The sequence below is a fragment of the Ricinus communis genome, chromosome 6 (assembly GCF_019578655.1).
Source record: "Ricinus communis isolate WT05 ecotype wild-type chromosome 6, ASM1957865v1, whole genome shotgun sequence".
NCBI classification, from domain to species: Eukaryota; Viridiplantae; Streptophyta; class Magnoliopsida; order Malpighiales; family Euphorbiaceae; genus Ricinus; species Ricinus communis.
In genome coordinates this window covers 2,899,261-2,916,472 of record NC_063261.1, presented here as the reverse complement: position 1 = coordinate 2,916,472, position 17,212 = coordinate 2,899,261, and the positions used below count along the sequence as shown (strand labels likewise).

At 35.3% G+C, this 17,212-nt stretch overlaps 2 protein-coding genes across 2 annotated transcripts; one reads left to right on the top strand and one right to left on the bottom strand.

The window, feature by feature from the left end:
• The first annotated feature begins 201 nt into the window (after positions 1-201).
• On the top strand, positions 202-811 carry LOC125370434. The gene has a single exon (XM_048375825.1). It carries the CDS (start codon positions 230-232, stop codon positions 809-811), a length of 582 nt encoding a protein of 193 aa, XP_048231782.1. The 5' UTR covers positions 202-229.
• Positions 812-9,605: 8,794 nt separating this feature from the next.
• LOC8277758 (probable pectinesterase/pectinesterase inhibitor 25) lies at positions 9,606-16,170 on the bottom strand. The gene is made up of 3 exons (XM_002515728.4): positions 15,398-16,170; positions 10,540-10,888; positions 9,606-10,441 (listed from the first exon to the last, which is right to left on the bottom strand). The coding sequence occupies exons 1-3, from the start codon at positions 16,061-16,063 to the stop codon at positions 9,741-9,743; spliced, it is 1,716 nt and encodes a 571-aa protein (XP_002515774.1). The 5' UTR covers positions 16,064-16,170; the 3' UTR covers positions 9,606-9,740.
• Between the last annotated feature and the right edge of the window lie 1,042 nt (positions 16,171-17,212).

Genomic DNA, 17,212 nt, shown 5'->3' with positions numbered 1-17,212 from the left:
CTCCTCGGACCCAAACCCATGGTACTGAAGGCGAGGTAGGCCTCGGCGGTACCCCAACCAGATCAGGGCGAGGCTCAGGAGGTACATGGTGCTGGTGAAATCCCAGTGGAGGCTTTTGTGTCTAGTATGACTGGGATGCAGAGGGCCCTAGAGCAGTTGCTAGCCTTTCAGCAGCTCGCCTGTGGTGCCGTGCAGTGGGTCCCAGATTAGGAATCCGGACGATGTCCCTATGTCTGAGTATACCAAGTTAAGACCTGTGGAGTTTGATGGGACAGCTGGAGACCCTCTGGACTTTTTGGATGAGGTTGAAAAGAGGGCGTCTGATTTGCACTGTTCTGACAGGAGGACCATCGAGATGGCCGGGTTTTCCTTGAAGGGAATAGCATCCCAGTGGTTCAGAGATTATATCCGCCCCTTTCTGGATGGGTTGTCGTGGAGGCAATTCAGAGACAGATTCGAAGAGTACTTCATCCCTTTCAGTGTAAGGCAGGAGTATAGAGAGAGGTTTGAAAGGTTAGTTAAGGGAGAATCATCTGTGGCTGAATACACCAGGCAATTTGTTCAGCTGAGTAGGTATGCACCTTATGCTGTGGGGACTGAGGAGCAGAAGAACAGCAAATACATTTCAGGGCTCGGCCCAGAGTTTGTTTCCTTGGTTCAATCTAGGAGGAGTAGCTTCCTAGAAGTTACTGACATGGCGAGGCAGATGGAGATGACGCTACGAGGGTTTAGTCAAGGGACTGACGATTGTAGGAAGAAGAAAACCAGGGTTGTGGGTCACCCAGGCGCAACTCGTGGCCGACTATGGTAGTGGAAGTTACTCGGAGGTACCGGCCAGCCGTGCGAGAAGTCACCGCATCCACAGAAAGGGTAGGCGTAATCGGAGGAGTAGCCGAGGATCTGCACCGTCAGGCTTGTGGTAGTGGGCGAGTTCGGGTTTCAAGAAGACTAGTTCGGGGCCGACATGTCGGATGTGTCGCAGGTCACATCAGGGACCGTGCCTAACGTCTAGTGGAGCCTGTTTTAGGTGTGGTGAGATGGGACATATGGCTCGAGAGTGTCCTCGCTATTTCGGTCGACCAGCTTTTCCGCAAGGCTCATCCGCTAGTGCGACCCGACCAGCTTTTCCTGCAACCCCGGAACATTTTCAAGATGGATCTCAGTTTGTTGGCCAGCAGGGCCGTAGTTTTGGAGGGAGATCTTCAGGAGGCCGGGGGTTCAAGGTCGAGCTTCAGGGTCTCAACAGTCAGGCCGGGGGCAAGCTAGAGTGTTTACCCTTACTCCTCAAGATGCGCGAGCCTCAAATGCTGTGGTGTCAGGTACTATTCTTGTTTGTCATTCTGAGGCTAGAGTTTTGTTAGACCCTGGGGCTACCCATTCTTTCGTATCGCCTAGTTTTGCCATAAGATTGGATGTCCAGCCCGTTAGGCTCCCAGTCCCGATGTCGGTCACTACGCCGTTAAGTGAGGCCTTAGAGACCGATGTCGTGTATCCGTTGTGTCCGGTGTCTGTTGAGGGTCGAGATTTGGTTGCTGACCTAATTCTTTTAGATGTGATGGATTTTGATGTGATTTTGGGAATGGATTGGTTAGCTTTGCATTTCGCCATGTTGGACTGCCGGGAGAAACAAGTGACTTTCCGAATTCCTGGAGACTCAGAGTTCTATTTTAAAGGTGAGCAGATACCTTCTCCCACGAATCTCGTGTCGGCGACATAAATGCGGATGCTTCACGGATGTCAGGGATATTTGGCTTTGGTTAGGGATACCTCTGCAAGGAAAGGTTGCGTCGAAGACGTTCCGGTGGTTTGCGAGTTTCCTGATGTATTTCCAGAAGAACTACCTGGATTGCCGCCCAATAGAGAGATAGAATTCTGTATCGACGTGATACCGGGTACAACACCTATCTCTTTGCCGCCCTACCGAATGGCACCGGCCGAGTTAAGAGAGCTAAAGGAGCAGTTGCAAGACCTCCTAGATAAGGGTTTCATTAGACCTAGTACGTCTCCTTGGGGTGCTCCTGCCCGTTCTGAAGAAGAAGGATGGCACCTTGCGTCTTTGCATCGATTACCGGCAACTAAATAAGGCGACGATTCGTAACCGGTATCCGCTTCCTCGCATCGATGACCTATTTGATCAGCTTCAGGGAGCGGTGTATTTCTCCAAGATTGATCTACGATCGGGGTATCACCAGTTAAGGATCCGTGGTGAAGATGTGCCAAAGACGGCGTTCAGGACGCGTTATGGGCATTATGAGTTTCTGGTGATGTCGTTTGGACTCACTAATGCCCCTGCGGCTTTTATGGATTTGATGAATCGAGTGTTCAAGGAATTTCTGGATCGTTTTGTCATCGTATTCATTGATGATATCTTGGTTTATTCCAAAAGCGAAGAGGAGCACGCGTGGCACTTGAGGATAGTACTTCAGACTTTGAGGGAGCATCAATTGTACGCTAAGTTCTCCAAGTGCGAGTTCTGGTTGGAAAGCGTTGCTTTTCTGGGGCACATAGTGTCTAAAGAGGGTATTCAAGTGGACCCTAAGAAAGTGGAGGTGAATCGATTGGCAGAGGCCAACTTCGATCAAGTGCGAGGCTTTCTAGGTGCTACTACCGTCGATTTGTGCAAGAATTTTCGAGGATAGCGGCCTTTGACTAAGTTGACTCAGAAAAATGTCAGGTTTCAGTGGATTGACGCGTGTGAGAGAAGCTTTCAAAAGTTGAAGCACTGTTTGACTTCAGCTCCGGTGTTGACCTTACCTTCTGGGACTGGTGGATTCACGGTGTATTGCGACGCTTCTAGAGTGGGTTTGGGTTGTGTTCTGATGCAAAATGGAAAGGTAATAGCTTATGCGTCTAGGCAATTGAAGAAGCATGAACAAAATTACCCGACCCACGATTTGGAGATGGCAGCAGTAATCTTTGCATTAAAGATTTGGAGGCACTATCTCTATGGAGAGACGTGCGAGATTTATACGGATCATAAAAGCTTAAAGTATATTTTCCAACAGAAGGATTTGAACCTGAGGCAGAGAAGGTGGTTAGAGCTTCTGAAGGACTATGATTGTAATATTCTCTACCACCCGGGTAATGCGAATGTTGTGGCTGATGCTTTGAGCAGGAAGTCGGTAGGTAGTCTTGCTCATGTCAGTGTAGAGAAGAGACCGCTGGCTGAAGGGTTGCATGAACTGTATGATCAAGGGTTTCAGGTGGAAATATTAGAATCGGGTGTGATGTTAGCACATTTCAGGGTTAGGTCTGTGCTTGTCGACAGAATCAGGATGGCTCAGAATCGGGACCCACAGTTGCAGAAAATCTTGGAAGATGTGCAGCAGGGTCGAGCTAATAACTTTGTTATAAATGATGATGGCACCCTCATGATGGGCTCTAGGCTGTGTGTTCCCGATGTGGATAATCTCAGGAAGGAGATTTTAGAAGAAGCTCATTGTACAACTTACAGCGTGCATCCGGGCTCCACAAAGATGTACCATGATTTGAAAGGAAATTATTGGTGGAGCGGGATGAAGAGAGATGTAGCAGAGTTTGTCTCCAAATGTCTGACGTGTCAACAGGTTAAATTAGAGCATCAGAAGCCGTCTGGTTTACTGCAACCGCTTCCTATACCAGAGTGGAAATGGGAAAGGATTACTATGGATTTTGTATCAGGCTTACCCAAGACTTCTGCTGGTTATGACTCTATCTGGGTAATTGTGGATCGATTGACTAAGTCAGCGCATTTTCTTCCAGTAAAGACTACCTATTCTGTAGCTAAGTATGCAAGAGTGTATTTGGAAAGGATTGTCAGTCTTCACGGCGTCCCGGTTTCCATAGTGTCTGACAGGGGGCCGCAATTTACTTCAAGGTTTTGGAAAAAGTTGCAAGAGGAACTTGGTACCAGGTTGGACTTCAGTACGGCCTTCCATCCTCAGACGGACGGACAATCAGAAAGGACTATTCAGACTTTAGAGGATATGCTTCGGATGTGCGTGATAGACTTTGGTGGTCAATGGGATTGGTATCTACCGTTGGTCGAATTCGCGTATAATAATAGCTATCATGCAAGTATCAAAATGGCACCTTTCGAGGCCTTGTATGGTCGGAAGTGTAGATCCCCCGTATGTTGGGAAGAAGTTGGTGAACGGAAGTTAGCAGGATCGGAATTGGTTCAGATCACTTCAGAAAAGATTCCGGTTATTCGCGAGCGACTGAAGACAGCTTTTAGTAGGCAGAAAAGTTATGCGGATCCAAAGCGGAAGCACGTGGAATTCAGTGTTGGGGAATATGTATTCTTGAAGGTGTCTCCTATGCGTGGTGTGTTGCGATTCGGCAAGAAAGGCAAATTGGCACCTCGTTATGTGGGACCCTTTGAGATTATTGGCAGAATTGGAGATGTGGCATACAAACTAGACTTGCCACCGAACTTCTCGCACGTGCATCCGGTATTCCACATATCGATGTTAAGAAAGTATATTTCAGACCCTTCGCATGTGTTACAACCACAGAATGTGGAAGTTGGTGAAGATTTGACTTATGAGGAGCAGCCAGTCAGGATTGTGGATACTCAAGTTCGCCAGCTGCGCTCAAAAATTATTCCGATGGTCAAAGTTTTGTGGCGGAATCATTTGTCTGAAGAGTGTACCTGGGAGACCGAGCAGGAAATGAGAAGCCTCTACCCTCATTTATTTCAATCCTAAGTGGGCCATGGTTTAAAATTCGAGGTCGAATTTCTTTTCTAAGGGGGGTAGAATGTAACACCCTTAGTTATAATAATAATTATATATATATATAAAAAAAAAAACTTTTTTCTCCCTCCCCCTCCTCCTTTTCCTTCCTCCCTTCCCTCTCCCTCCCCCCGACTGTCTTCTTCCCCGTGCCGCCACGTGCCGCCCATGCCGCCGCCGCCTTCCTCCCTTCCCGCCAGCTCTGCAGCAGCTCTCCTTCCCTTTCCTCCTTTCCGCCGACGTTAGCCAAGGTAGGGAGTTATCTTCGCCGTTCGGCCTCTTGCCGGCTTGTTTTCGGGCGATCGGCGCCGAATCGGACTCCCACCCCGAAAACCCTTGAAGCAACCCTCCTCCGTCGGAAATCCTTGCCGGCCTTGAAAGCTGTCGCGTGAGCAGCGACTTTCCGGCCCCGATCCGCCGCCTTCCCGGCCACTTTCCCGGCCAAAACTCTTGTCCTTCCCGGACTCTCCGCGAACTTGAGCTTCGCTAGAGGCGCCCGGATTTGAATTCCGACATCGTTGGCGGGACCGGCCCGGACCCCAGTGTTTTCCTGGACGCGAAATATTTTAATTTTCAACTCGGTATAATTTTATTAGACTCGAAAATTTTGTTATAATATTAAAAAGTTATTGAGGCTATTAATTGCTTGCGTTGGGTAGTTTAAAAATAAATCAAATTGAATTGTTTGGATTGTGGTGTTTTGGAGTCGGAAAATATTAATGCGATTCTTGTGGCCCGGCTCCTTATTAAATTCCAGCATGTCCGATATGTTTTTGGCAGGTCCTGGACCCGTTTTACGGGGGTAAATATCCGTAATTTAGGGAGGTTCGTCAAATTTCGGTAATCCTCGAGTCCAATTTAATTCTAGGCGGTCGACCTTAGGGTCTAAGTTTAGGAAAAATTTTCGAATGTCTATTAATTGTATGTCTTTTGTTATTAGATAATTCAGCCTTCCCTTGACTCCACCCGAGGCGTAGGAGCGGACTGGAACGCATCAAATCTGTGAGTTAAAGTCATTTAATCTTTGCGCTATTGCTAGTCTGATTTTAATATGCTATTTAGAATTTGTGCTTAATATGATTATTAGTATCGCAAGGTAAATGATTTCACTTGATTATTAATATTTGAAATAATATAAATATTATTATTAGTATGTTATAATAAGATAAGCGTTATTATTTTTCCCCTCGCAAATTGCACGTTGTTTTACCTTAAATCTTTAATCTTTATTTCGATATGTGTTGGTTGAGTTCATCAGATAATGATATTTATTATATGTGATGATTGCGAATTGGGAAATGTGGCTTGTAGAACATGCCGCCTGATGGGTTACATCAGACGCGACTTGGTAATGATCATGGACATGTAATAAGATATTTATGGGTTTGCCCTGGTCGAGCATGGCTCTCTGGGCTGATTTGTGTAAATTGCCGGAGGTAAGGTCCCTGGTCGAGCATTGCTCTCGGGGCGCCGGCTTATTTGGATATTTAAGTGACCAGACTGGAGGTAAGGTCCCTGGTCGAGCATTGCTCTCGGGGCGCCAGTCTTATTGGATTAAGAGAGCCGAATGGCTACTAGATTTCTTATTTGGATATTTAAGTGACCAGACTGGAGGTAAGGTCCCTGGTCGAGCATTGCTCTCGGGGCGCCAGTCTTATTGGATTAAGAGAGCCGAATGGCTACTAGATTTCTTATTTGGATATTTAAGTGACGATCGGAGGTAAGGTCCCGGTCGAGCATTGCTCTCGGCCTTATTGGATTAAGAGAGCCAAAGTGGTCATAGAATTTGGGGTTAGGGTTCTACTTAGCCACACGTCCCGTGAAAGTAAAAATGTCTTTATTTATTTACACTCTCCTTTTATCATTTTATTATTATGGTGTATGATTTTATATTATGACTGCAATTATATTCAGAAATTGGTATATTGTTTTGAATAATTAATATATCATGTGAAGGTTGCAAAAGCCCTTAGATTATTTGATTTTGACTCACTCTAGCTTGTAATTTTTTCGTGACAGTTAAAGACTTTCGCCTTGACAGTCCGACTTCTTCTTTCGGACTTTTGTAATTATCTTGTACTTGTATACTTGACATTTTTACTCTAGAGTATCCGCAGTAGGAAATTTTAAAATTTGTATAACTATTCTGACTCTTGTTGGTAGTTTGATGATGTATTATGCAAGACAATTATGACTATTTTATATTTGGTTAATTGTATATTTGGATTTGCGGGTTGGTAAGGCTTACTACGGGTTTCGGTGGCCTTAAGCCTACCCATTCCCTAGTGCCGGTCACGGGCCCCCAGAGTGGGTCGTGACAAAAACATAATAAATACAATATAAGAAAAAAATTTAAAGAGAGAGAAATATATCATAGATATATACTTTTATAATTAAAATACATAAGACACACTCTATCTTTTATTTCATATAGCTTCTTACATCTACCAAATTATTAATATTATAAGCTATTTATATAGCACCTACATGACTCTTTACTTACAAACTTAATTATTCATTTTCATGACACTTAATAATAGGGCCGAGCACGGATCGGTCCAATTCAGTTATTTATAAATCACCAGTACCATACCAAACCTCGGTTATTTTAAAATTGAAGGTACCAGTACCGTACCAAACATAAAAGGATCCAATACCGTATTGTACCAATTTTACGGTTCAATACAGTTCGGTTCGGTGCTATTTTCGGTTCTAAAAAATTTAAAAAACACAACTTTAATATCATCTTTAATCAAATACATTTAGAGAAAATATGATTACCAACCTAAAAAAAGTAGCATGAAAATCTGAATTAGAATTGCAATCACATTCTTGAACAACCTGTTTCGCAATTCAATCACTTGCAAATATAATAATTCATTCAATATTCAAATACAAACCATTAAAATATATATTACTGCTAGCATGAAAATATTTTAGAGATGACAATCATTAAAATAAATAAATTTATAAACTTTATGTAGCACTAAAATACATGTCCAAAATTAGTAAAGGAATGTTATTACCTCCCCTCAAAATTAGCACTCCACATTTAATCTTGGCATAAGGGACTCACCAATCTCAGGATCTTGAATAATTTCTACAATAAAAGTAAAAAATTATGTCAATAAGACTTAACAGCATCAACAATAAACAAACATATGCAAAAAGTAAAGAAATGTTACCTGACTCTATGCTTTCAATATCCTCTATTGATTCTTCTAGTTGGATAAGTTTATTTGAACTTCTAAGCCAATCTTGACAACAAATGAGGACCTCTGCTGTTGTAGGAAGTAAAGAACTTTTATATTGTTAAAAGATGTTTTAACAATTTTTTCTCAAGTTTTGTTTGATTCTTTTCAAAAAAAAATTAAATTTATATATATAATTTAATATTTTTTATATTTTAATATTAATTTATAATATTTTAAAAGTTAATAAATTAATTATTTCTAGATATTTAATTTTTAAGTTTTATTAGTATAATAATATAAAAATTATTTTTAAAATATTTATTTCTTAATTTTAATATTTATATAAATTAATACTTTTAGTATAATTAATATTATTATTCTTAAAATAAAAATATTATATAATTAAAAATTAATTTATTAATAAATATAGTGTAAATAATATTATATTTATATAATAATATCTTTTATAATTTTTATTAATTTATATAATTTTTATTAAATTAAATAATTTTTAATTAACTTGTCAAAAATTTCTAGATAGTAAATAAATTTTAAATCTAGTATTATAGTATGTATACTAGATTACTAGTATCAATATACTATGTGACATATTAATATATATAACTTATATTTTTTATAGAGTATAAAGTATATTATAATATTATAGTTATTTTTAATATGTATTATTTTTTATATTTCAATAACAATTGCTTGAATTATATAAATGATAAATATAAAATAATTTTTTTATAGAGTATATGTATTATTCTTTTAATATATGTATTATTTATATAATATAAATAATTATTTATAAATATATGTAAAAAATTCGGTTCTACGGTTTGGTCTGGATCAGTACAAGACGGATCGGTTCTGGTACGGTTACAGTACGGTTTTTACTAAAGAACTAGTACTATACCGTAATAGTAAAAAAATTCAGATCGATTCAATTCGGTTATAAAAACTTTCAGTTTTTTCAGTTATGGTACTTTTCGGTACGGTTATTCGGTTCGGGCGGAAATCACCGTACAAGACGGATCGGTTCTGGTACGGTTACAGTACGGTTTTTACTAAAGAACCAGTACCATACCGTAATAGTAAAAAAATTCGGATCGGTTCAATTCGGTTATAAAAACTTTCAATTTTTTCAATTCTGGTACTTTTCGGTACGGTTATTCGGTTCGGGCGGAAATCACCGAGATCCATGCTCAGCCCTACTTAATAATATAACATTTCATACACTTAAAACCTTTAACATAGCCATAGATTCTTCACATACTTGTAACCATTAATAATAGTAAATACTTAATCATTGAAGTTTACTATTTTCAATACTCCTTAAACTTAAATTGTTCTAGATTTGATGATATTTACTCGATCCACGTCTAAGATGAAAATCTCGAACCATACGAACTCTTGAACCTTGATTTGAACTTGATTTGAACTTGATTTATAAATTTCTCGAGCTTCTTCTTTTCTATGCTACAAATCATCTAATTTTTCAATAACATCTCCCAGTTTTAATTTCAAAATATATGAGCTATTTTGAGATTTTTCAACTCATCTTGGACACAAGTAACAATAATATATACTTAATAATTTAAGTTTACTATTTTCAACAGGTGTTGCTGGAGGTGTTGCTAGCTAGTATCAATTGAAAGGAGCGTCGTGGTGAGTTGATAGTATAATCACGATCTAACGTATAAATGGTAGTGTATTAATACTAGCATTTAATACTATAATCACCATCTGTCCTTTGAATGAGTTAACAAGAATTGGAGGAATTATAAAACTTCAAGTAGAATGAATAAACACAAGTAAGCTTTTGACATCAATAATAACTAAGTAATCCTCCAGAGAAGGGTATGTCAGTTTCAGGCAGCCAAGTATCCCCCATTGTGAAATTATATACTGTAAAATTAGCAGCCTGTGAGACATTCATCAGATTATAACCAGGCCATTGCACTCTCATACTAGTATTTGCACCAGGTCCATAATTCTCGAACTCCCCATAGTAAAGGGTGTCTAATCCAACAGTCCCATTCCATTCAAGCCATCCAACGGGAGAAATTAGATCGCCGATATATGACTGCATAAATACAGTTCTTGAGTACTGCTTCCAAGGCCTACCTAAAAAGTTTAAGGTTGAGTTCAAGTCCATAGCCAAATCTGGTGCAGCTTCTATGGTGCAATTATGGATGGAAATGCCTGTATTTTGATTGGGATCAGTTCGACCCTGGGCTGTGAAGGCATTCTTCTGGTTGGGCAACGGTTTACGAGCATACAAATTGCAGCTCTGAAACACAGCAGCAGAGTTGCCAAAAATGAAATCTACTGTTCCATATATGTCACATTCTCTGTAGAACTGCCTCAGAGAGTGTACATAGAGAGTATCCTGATAGCCTTCAAAGCTGCAACGATAAAATGTGGAGAGATCGGCGTTGTTACGCAGAGCTACTGCTTGGTGCTTCTGCGGACCAGCTGTATTCCTGAATGTAACGTCTACAGCCACAAATCGCTCCCCTGAAACAGCTGCATCAGAAGAAAGAGCATGTCAAGGTTGGAGTTTCAGAGTGCAATTGATAACCTTAATTCATACCAAGGTACCTGCTGAGAAATGAGCAACTTACCAACTGTCGAAGAATTAAAAGTTGTCCAGCCATCGACCACACTATGGTTCCCAGTGATGACAGTTCGATTAATTCCATCACCTATCAGCAATATGTTCTTCTTGTATTTGGGGACAATAACGTACTCCTCGTAATATCCTTCTCTGGCGTAGATTACAAAATAGCCATCTTCAGGCTTCGAGTTATTGGGAGCAATTGCTATGGCATCTCCGATGGATGTGAAGTTGTCTGTGCCGTAAGGGCTGACTATAACAGTATCGTTTATGAGGATTCCATCTTCCTCCATATCGGCAAGATTGCGTCGGCATCTGGAACCACCGGATGTATGGCAAGAGCTTTTACGTAAAGCCTGCATGTCATCATGTCAATTTTTCCCTCAATATTTCGTTAAATGTGTTCTCCTAATTAATTAATTTTATTATTAAAACTAAGAGTCGTCCTTACTTGAAATACATATAGTCTCCTTTGGAATTATATATATAAAAAAATTGTTTCTTTTAAATTTTGATAGTTAATTTAATACTGTTACTAAAAGCAGATTTATCAGAAAATAATTTAATCTAAACGTGATTTTATTGTAAATAAAATAAAACATTTAGTTGAACCCAATTATAAAATATAAAATCTTAAATTTTTTATTCTCTATCAAGTCAAAAATTGAAACTGCCCTATGCTCCTCTTAGAATGTGAAAACAAGTCAAAAAAATTTGTTAAGTAAATATTAAGTTAATTAATAAACCTTATTTTATATAAGTGTTAATTATTACATTTAAGTCTAAACTATAAATAATTTATAGATGAGAGACTTTTTAAGCCGATTAAAACATCCTTATAAATAATATAAATATATGTATGAAATGACTTTCTTCTAAACAAAAAGAAGACAATTGGGAAGGTTGCTTATTTTGTTTAGGGAAGGAAAATATAGGTGTCAGATTCGTGTGATGTTGATTGTCATTTGCATCACTTTCGGTGGAAGTCCCTAAAGGAACTTTCTGGAATAAAGATCAATTTAGTTCTTAAAACTTTTTGCCAGAAGTCAATTTACCTTTTGTGACCAAATAAATATAACTCTTTTTAATATTTAGACCACACTATAACTTTTTCTTTTTTTGTTTAAAGCAAAAACCAAGTTTGCACCTAAAACTTTATCAAGGGCCAATTTACCCCAGTTAATTTTTGAAAGATCATTTATTTTAGTAATAAGCAATAATTAAACTAATTTAAGAAATAATTTAAATTTTTTAAATAAAATTATATTCCTAATTTAAATTATTGCCATCTATCATCTTTCAGACAAATTGGAAATTAATTTCTATGATAATACCGTAGAAATTTTTAAGATTTAGTTTTTAATTTCAATCTTTATAAGTTTTTTGTATTTAAGAATATACTTCATATATTTTTATTTTATTAAATTATAAAATATTATTTTATTTTTAAAAATAAAAATCACACTTTTTCCTTTTTAGAATAGGACTAGATTGGCTCTTGTCAAAAGATTGAGGGCCAAATGGAGTTTTATTTCAATTCCTTATTATAAGAGATCAAATTTGGGACCTCGCAGCCCTCACAACCCTCAAGACTTTATAGTTGTAAACATGAATAGATCCAGAAATTTGTGTTAAAATATACACTTATTCTATGTACCAAAAAGGTGTGTGTTTGTATATACATACATGAAACATGATCTGTAATATAAAATATATACAACTCATTCTATTTAGTTGATATTTTTGTTTAGCTTTATCTATTAAGTCCATAATTTTAAATTGAATGTAAAAAAGTCAATAAGTTGAACAAAAACTTAAATTCTTTATTCTAATATAAACATCTAGTGAATTTAATTTGTAAAATACTAATTAATTTTGAACCAATCCCAAATTAAACATAAAGTCGCCAAGAAATCTCCATAGATTTAAGTGTGGAAACAATTTCAAATTGTTAAAAGAAAAAGTTAAGTGTGGGGTAAACTTAAACTTCGAATGTGGAGGAAAGTATAAATAATTAATTAGAAAGGGGCAAATATAAATAACTAATTAGAAAATCCCTGTTTTGCTATATAGAAAAGTAAAGGGACCTAAGTCCCCCACTGTTCCATGCTAGATCGATCCTAATTGTAAAGACAAGTACACTATCACTTGGTCAAGATTCAGTTAGTTCCAAGTCAAATATATTTGCTTTTTTATTGTCAATCAATATTTTCTAAATACGAAGAATGTGATTTAACCTAGCAATAAATGTCGTGCTATTTAAGATCACAAGTCAAATGTGATTTAACCTAGATGCTATTTAAGATTAGGAGTCAAATACTTCAAACTTCATTTAACCCTAGTTTTGTTGAAAACCCTTCATAGATATTTTTAGAAATTATTACCTATTATATATATAATATCAATAAATTATCAATATATATTATTAATTTAAAATAACTAAATATATATCAATTTATTCAATCACAATATATAAAATATTCTTATATTCATCGTGATATATACATTTAATATAAATAAAAATTATGATATATACATTTAATGTAGATAAAAATTGATAAAATTTTTTAGAGAATGTCATTGGTCACATAATCAATAATTACTGATATAACTAAATCACATAGTATGATTTTAGTGTATTTATATATATATAATTAAGATTGAACAATAATAATTATATACACGCAGTACATCATAAATTAATACCACATGTAGAATTATATTAATATATAGTATATATATTTATAATCTTAAGTGGTCAAGTGGATTCATTTAGAATTTTCTTCTTACAAACTTAGATTTGATCCTATTTTATGTAATTGATTGGCTAATAAGTATACAACCCTTTGCAAGTTCCCACTTGCCATGTTACACATAAATAGTACATTTCAATAATTTTTCTTTTCTCTTTTTTCTTTAAAAGGAAAAAGCCAGCTGTATCACAAACAACTTGTAGTGTTGTGCATTACAAGGTCAGTGACTCAACAGTCAACGCGGAAACTGCATGTGATCATGACAAGAATTTCTTTTCCCCTTAGATCTGTGTACAAGCATCATCCACGTGGCTGACCCATCTTCCTACTGTGTAGATGATGTATAAATTTCTTAATTATATAAGATTAAATTCATATTTATACTTCTTATTATATACTTAAATTTCATTTTTTAGCATTTAAATATTTTTAATTAATTTCTAATTTAATTTAATAAATATCTAAATTTTATTTTTTGTATACTTAAATATTTTCGCACTATTTATATATGGACATATTGAACAAAAATACTATAAATATAAATTTAAATATCCATTAAATTATATTAAAAATTAAAATTTAAATATTAATCTGAATAAAATAATTAAGTTTCAGAAGTATAAATATTTTAAATAACCTATAAATGTGCGGTTGATAATTTTTTTTATTTAAAAATTTTAAATATATTTTATTAGTACGAATTAATAATCATGGTCAGCTTATTAATTAATGATAAATGATTAGTTTAGCTTTGATAGACTTTTGACTTTATAATCTTTCCAAAATATAATTTCATACCCAGTCTTCACGTGCAAACAAAACTATAATCTTTTGATGGGAAAAACATTTTGAATCTAATTAGTTATATGGTTTATATTATTGTATGAAAGCCTCTGGTTCTCATAATCTAAGTGGTAGTTACAGTCATAAAAGAAAAGGAAAATCTATTGTTCTCTCAACCCAGTTTAACATAATTTAATCAAATTGATTTAAAGTTACTTAGTCAAACTGATCTATGTTTATAGCACAGCTTTTCGGAATATTATAAATTTTTTATTTTTATTTTATTGTTAATATTTTGTGATTTTTTATTTTAATTCATTATAAATTATAGTTTACTTTCTTTACCTTTTTAATTATTAATTTAGTAAATCCTTATTAAAGATACTATTCATTAATTAATATAAATATTGTTACAACAATTAACATTTTAATATTTTAAAATTTATATTAATGACGTTAATCAAAAAATTTATATCTTCAGTTTACATATAATTAAAAAGTAGACTATTTTTCAGAGAATAATTAAAATGAGAATTAACTAAAAGATGTTGTGCTAAATTGAGCCCTAAAATCGGAAGCTTCCATCATTATTAAATTGGGATGAGATTATTGTTTCAATTAATCTAAAATATTCTATGTATATACTGACACATGGATCTTGTAAAGGCCCATTTATAGAGGTAGGTTAGGTTGGTTTCTAGATATTTGTAATATTATTAGGGTAGAGCTATGTGTTTATTTTCTTGCATTGAGATGCTGAAGCATTAAAGATGTCACGCAGCTAACATAGGAAAACATACCCAACCTAAAAACTTACAAAATAACATAATAGGCTTAGCATTAAGCAGATCACCCAGTGAGATTTCATACTTAATAGACTTTGACCAGCTACCTACCCATTTAAACCTACTTGATTACTTCCTCCTTCCTAAAACAAGGATTTCTTTTTTCCCTTTTGATGCGTCCTAAGTCATAGTTTATTTGTGTTTTCAAAAAAAAAAAAGGTTATAGTTTATTTATTTAGTTATCATTTTAATAAACTATCGTTAAAAATACTTATTAAATAACATAAATATTATCATATGTAATTAATTCTGTATTTTATATTTTAAAATTATAATTCTAACAGAAGATTCACTGAAACTATATTTTAGAAAAATTGTAATAAAAATTAATGTAATTAACTTAAGAATTTATATTTGTTAATCGGGTGTAAATTAACAGTAGATTTGTATTCTTAAGTTGAAAGTAGTAATTATACTTCTTAATTAACACAAGGATTACAAAATTATGGATCAAAACAAATAAATGGCTAATTAAATTAATTACCTTGATAAGCGTATTAAGCGGTTCACGAATCCGGTTCTTTGTTAAAATTCCTTTTCCATGAGAGCCCTTTTTGTTCCTCTTGTTTTTCTTGAGATTCCTGTCGAGTGCATGCGTGACCAGCCCAAGGGACACACTGTACAGCCGAGTGACGTTAGTGAGTGGAGCTTGTAATACAGCCACAATGCTGCTCTTAGACTCGACCAGTCCATCATAACAAGTCTGCTGATTGGTCACTATCCCACTCAGTAGACTGGTAACTCGTTCGACTAGCTCATCATTCATGGACTCGGCTGATTTTAACTCACTGGATATGGTCCCCAAGTAGTCCACATTCAGTTGTGTGAGCTCGTGGCAATCCTCTAATGCTCCAATCTCCTTACTGTTTATTTTGGATCGGTGCTTGTCGTGGGTTAAGTAATAGTTAATGGCTTTGGATAATCTGTTTGCCTGTTTAATGCATTGTTTTACTGAGAACTTGCTGTAGTCATAAAGATCAGAGGGGGACGATCGATAAGTTGATAGAATAGAGCGGCAGAGTTTTGGGTAGAGGGAGGATTTGCAGGCAAGGGAAGGTGACTGCGATTGCGATTGCGGTGGGGACTGGGAGGAGATTAGTAAGGCTGAAGACAGGAAGAGAAGAGCAAAGAAGAGAGAGAGATTTGGCATTTTTGGTTTAGCCTGCTGCAATAGCTATAACTGATGTGTTTGCATGTGCCATTTGTCTGTGTATATATAGCTGTAGAGGAGATAACTTTCTGAGTAGAACTAGAGTAAGAAAGAAGCCAAGCTTAGCTAGCTAATTCATGGCTTTAAAATGGGGTTTTTATTCTCCCCTCGCACTTTTTAATTAGATGAATCACGAATATAAAATTTAGAAAATATGAAGTATTTTTAAATAATTGCGTCAATAATTATTTAATTTTGTATTTAATTTTGATGTAGTTACTAAATGCTGATTTGTATTCTTCCATTGTGGTAAAATTTAATTATTTTTATGAATGAGAATTAAGCATGTTAAGAAACTAGTCAATAAAAATTGTTATTAAGAAAGAGAAATGCAATGTATTTTATTTTTATAGTTAGTGTAAATGAATATGATTTGAAATTACATATTAAAAATAGAATAAATTAAAATTTAATAATTAAAGTAACAATTGATATAATTATTTCATTATTTCTTTATTATCTTAAAATAAACCACTCGAAATGTATATTATTCCTTCAACATTTGAGTTGAATTTGAAAATAATAAAGAATTTATTTAAATAAAATATTCTGCAATAATGCTACATAAGAGGTTTAGTTTTGACCCATTCGTTAGTACTGGAAAAATAAATTATTTTATAGTGAAATAAAACCAATTTGCCATTTCTCATATGAGGAAAAAGCGCGTGAACATTATTATTGGTATGGGAGCAGATGGGCGTTGTCTGTTCCAGACTTGATGAATTTTGTCAACAAATGCCTGCTTGGGTAAGGTACGGGACGAAAGACAATACTGTTGCAGTGATCTTTTGTTATCTGTACTATCTGTCTTTCTATAATTATAATAATATATACAAGTAAAAATAGAATGTAAACATTTATAAAAAAGTATGTATTAATTTAATGATTTAATTTAATTATTTATTAATTAAATATAATCTCATTTATTTAGAATTACTATTTTTTACACCTAAGACATATTTAATTTACTTATGAATCATCATCAACAAAAAAGAAGAGCTACAGAATCTCATCTTCTTCTAATGCTAAATCTTTTAAGAGTTCAAATTTATGAAACATGAAGTGTCCGGTATTGATTTGTAAAAAAAA